This window comes from Saccostrea cucullata, unplaced genomic scaffold (genome assembly GCF_032062105.1).
Source record: "Saccostrea cucullata isolate Sc308-1 unplaced genomic scaffold, CSIRO_AGI_Scuc_v1 ctg19893, whole genome shotgun sequence".
NCBI classification, from domain to species: Eukaryota; Metazoa; Mollusca; class Bivalvia; order Ostreida; family Ostreidae; genus Saccostrea; species Saccostrea cuccullata.
Genome location: NW_026938526.1, coordinates 3371 through 8221, shown reverse-complemented (window position 1 = coordinate 8221; position 4851 = coordinate 3371). Strand labels below are relative to the sequence as shown.

General features: G+C 33.1%; 1 protein-coding gene across 1 annotated transcript; it reads left to right on the top strand.

Annotated features, from left to right (window-relative positions):
- Positions 1 to 1091: 1091 nt before the first annotated feature.
- On the top strand, positions 1092 to 2180 carry LOC134250559 (uncharacterized). The gene has a single exon (XM_062732928.1). It carries the CDS (start codon positions 1092 to 1094, stop codon positions 2178 to 2180), a length of 1089 nt encoding a protein of 362 aa, XP_062588912.1.
- Positions 2181 to 4851: the final 2671 nt, after the last annotated feature.

The following is a 4851-nucleotide window of genomic DNA, read 5'->3' as shown; positions in this document are numbered from 1 at the left end:
CGAGAAAAAAAATGATGTGTTAGGGTTTGTTATTTCCCTGGTATACATTTTTAGCAATTAATTTAACAAGAGTAAAATTAAAAGATCGGGAAGACCATGAGTTATTACATACAGTATTGATATCGTTACGGTATTTAACCCGCGTTGCATTAATTGGCACTGCATGATTCTAAGTCGTCCTTCCCCATAAATGAAAATTTTTGATTGGGGTAGCAACAGCATACATTTTTAAAGAATAGTTTAAGAAAAGAGACTGTTTGATTTTTGTAATTTTGTATATGTAATAACAAAGAAGGAAGAGTATTTAACGCTTCCCGATCGTTTCACATGCGAAACAATCTACAGCAAACGTTACGTTAAATGACGTAGCGAGGCTGCTCCGGGTCGATAGACAAGCATATTTATTACTTCACAGAAACTTATATAATTATCATAGGAATTAAAAAATTTGCTTAAGTGTTTTATACGCTCTTTATAAGATGTTGATGAATTCTCATGAAATTATCTCCGTCCTTTATGGAGTAAATGTAATTGTCTCAATAATTTCCGAACAGCCCTCGTATGAACATGACTCAAATTGTTATTTTAAAAATCTTTTTTATGAAAGCTTGTTTGTATCATCTGTCCCCTATTACGATCTACTTATCATGAATGTTTACGTGTCTGTGAAAAATATGATTATATTTATTTCTTAATCCTTGTAATTAATATGGAATTCAATATATTGTTAGTTATGGATATTCAGTATGTTTTTAAATTGCAGACTTTACTCTGAAATAAAATTTTGAACCTAGAAGACATGTGAGACCAAATAGCATGGTTAATACGAAAGTCACAACACAGATTAAAGTTCTTCAATGCTGTCAGTGTGGGAATGACGTACAATTTTACTGCAGACCAGGCAAACAAAATCTGTGTATATATTGTAAGCAAAAACACGTTGTGTACCTCGATACAAATTTTCCAGCATCCAAGAGCAGCTCACGGTTAAAGCTGAAAGCTTGAAAAAACTTACCGATAAACATAGTAAGACACTCAATGTTTTGCATAAAAAAAACTTTTATATGAGCTTTATATTGAAATATCACAAAATGAAAGAATATGTGCACAGATACGAGAAACTAGCAAACAAATCTGTAAAATTTTTGTTGTTCATAAAGAAAACCTCAATCCCAAAAATAACAGACCTTCCTGATAAAATAATGTGTAACTTAAATGAAGAAATAGAAACAGAGGGCATTTTAGAGTTATTAGTTGAAATTAAAATCACAGAGGAAGGAAAAAGACAATTAAATAATGAACAAATGTTAAAGCTAATGCCACAAGGCATGTTAAAGAAGTATGTTGCTGTACCTGACTTAATTCATGGTGTTCACATTTCTTTTTTGACATCAGATAGGATTTGGGTCAATGATGGACGCAGTCTTATTTTAACAGATTTGAAAGATAACAATCTACATCATTTATTTGATCTAAGCGAACTTTATGGTGTGCATACAGTAAACAGTGCAGGAGAGTTGATTTATGTAGACAAAGACTGGAACATTAACAAACTAAGTGCAGACAATACTACAAAGTCGACATTGATAAAGAGAACAGAACGATGGGAACCGTGGTGTATCTGTCATTCTTCTTCTACTGAAGATTTGTTGGACATGATGAGATTTGATTATGATAATGCTTCCATATCATTATCAGATGTGAAATGCATTCGATATAATAGTACAGTTCAATCAATCCAAACTATCCAATACCACGAGACAGGCAAACAATTATATCATGAACCTGTCTACATCACGGAGAACCACAATGGAGATATTATCGTGTCTGATACAGAAAAGGGTGTGGTATTCACTGACCGTGAAGGAAAATATAGTTTCACTTACACAGGACCACCAGAAGGATTGTCATTATTTATGCCATGTGGAATCTGTGTAGATGCATTCTTAAATATCCTGATATGTGGTCGACTAGACCAAACAATACAAATGATTAACAAGAACGGTCTCCTACTGTCAATTCTACCAACAAAACAAGATGGAATGGTTCAGCCATTGGGTCTTGGATATGACGAAAAAAGTCATCTTGTTTGGATGGGATCAGGAAAGACCAACAGACTGTGTGTATACAGATATATAGAACGACTGATTATCTTGCATAGGGCTCAAGGCAGGTTATAATCGGTCAACGGGGGGGGGGGGGGCTTACACCACCCAGGTACCTGATCCCACCTCTGTAATTTCCATGTGTCCCTGTTATGCACTGTACACAGAATTGTATTTTGTGTAGTTTTTGCGCGATCGATCCCTGTCCTTTATCTTCACCTTTTTTCCCACATGTAAAGACAGTGAGATTTCGGACACTCTTACTAATATTAACAATAATGATCAGATCCACGTACAATGAAAGATGATATTTATTTTTAATCGTGAGATACCGGGGTACAGAGATTTTTTCAAGTTCAGTTTATTTAACGAATATAAATCAGGAGCAGAGGAAATACTGATTTTTAAAAGTTCTGAGGTGAAATGAATTCCATGGAGGAGTGAGCATCCCTAACCGACCGGTAATACCTGTGTGAGCTCCTTGTCATAATCAGTACAAAAGGGAGAATCAAATTCGTTGACAATTTAGTGTTAAATTAGTATAAAAACGTCTATCAGCATTTGAATCGAAATATATGATACTTATGTTGTTTGTAAAATATGATTATCTTGTTAGACATTACTACACAAAACATATTGTTGAATTATTTTTAAAAAGATTAAATTTCTTTTCAAATCAAAGTTAAGAAAGTAATCAACATTCTATAATTTTGTTCTTTTTTTTTTTTTTTTTTTTGGTAAACGGGTCCAGGGTCACACTCATTTTGATATCCTTTCACACTGTAACAAAATATCATTTTTATTCAATGACTTAATACCAGTATTTCACTGTTGAAAATGTCATGGTCCCTGTATTATATGAAATCAGGATGGGAATTGTGTAATTTTACTTCAATCAAAGCTTATACGAGGATTGTCCGTTACGTTTGTGGACAACATTGATAATTACAAACAAACATTGATAAAAAATATGTAACTTATAATTTCATTAAATTCGTGTTTCATTTATTAACATTAACGTTTGCGACAAAAACAAAGCACAAATAGTTATATTTTTATCAGATTAAAACAAGAGGCCATGGGCCCTCTAAGTCACCTGAGTATCATGAAACATCTTTCCAAATATTGAATTTGGATCGTGTTTTAAACCAGATGCAATGAATTTCACAATTTTTAAAGAAGCACCATTGCTTATCATAATTATACACTTGTTTACTCTCGTTACTTAAAACACAAAGTTAGATCAGAGTAAGAAAGAAAAAAATGTATTTTCACTAAATAACCAGTGGTACACCCCAACCCACAGGAACCACTGACCCTGGGGCCACATATTTCAAATTTTGGAAATTTTTTCATAAATTTTATTTCTTCTTAATTGGTTGATTAATTTGGAAATTTTATCGTAAATTTGTTTTCATCATAGATAGTTGATCAATATCACATAGCAGATTTCAAAGCATTTATTTATCTTCAGACTATGTACTGTTACCCCCCCCCCCCCCTCATCCCGATACCCCCGACCGAAAGAACATGAAATAAATCATTTTGCTAGATTCACCTTTCTTCATCATAAAAATATGTACTAATCATTTGCATAGTACCTATGAGCAACGGAAAAGATTTTCAAAGAATTCATGCATTTTCACTACATATAATCATTAGAACCCTACCCTTACACCAGAACCACCATGAAATTCACAGTTTTGGAAGAGGCATCATTCCTCATCATAACTTTGTACATGTACATACTTTAATTGTTTAATACCTAGGAACAGAGAAGAAGGTTTTTGAAGAAACAACGAATTTTCACTATATAATCAATAAAGCCTCGTCTTAACATCACAACCCCCAATCCAGGGGCCATTAAATTCACAATTGTGGAAGAAACACTCTTGTTCATCATAACTTTATGCTTACTTACTTTGTTTAATACCCAGGAGCAAAGAAGATTTTCAAAGAATTCATTCATTTTCACTATATAATCAAAAGAGTTCCCTCCTTAAACCAACACCCCTGAACCAGGGGCCATGAAATTCACAAATTTCGATAAGACATTTTTCCTCATCATAACTATGTAAATAGATTATTGGTTTAACACCCAGGAGCAGAGAAAATTTTTTTTTGAAGAATTAATGCATTTTCACTATATAATCAATAGAGCCCCACCTTAACACCATAACCCCTAACCCTGGGGCCATAAAATTCACAATTTTGGAGGATGCACTCTTGTTTATTATAACTATTGTTATGGGTCAGAATAACCCTAAATGCCAGCAAAGATCAATCACACAGTTTAAACTTAACAATAATTTATTTACAGTAATATACAAATCATGAAGTACAAACTTAGCAAAAATATAAAAATACATACATCAGAGTGTCCGTTGCTGCACACAATGTCCCAGTGAAGTTATATCCCAGTAAAACCTCAATGATGCTTATACGACCGTCTATATGCATCGAATTGACAGGGTATTTATACAGTAATATAAATCTAGAATATTCTAGAAATTGTAAATACATGATATTCCTGGAAAGTTCTAGACATAAACAAAGTTCAAGAATCTTAATATTACTAATAATATACATGATGAAACAATACACATCTCCCAACACTATGTACTCAATTAGCTTGTTTAATACCGAGGAGCAGAAAAGAAGATTTTTGAAAATAAATGTTTTTTTACAGTACAATCAATAAAGCCCCGCCTTTACACAAGAACCCTTAACCCCGGGGCCATGAAAT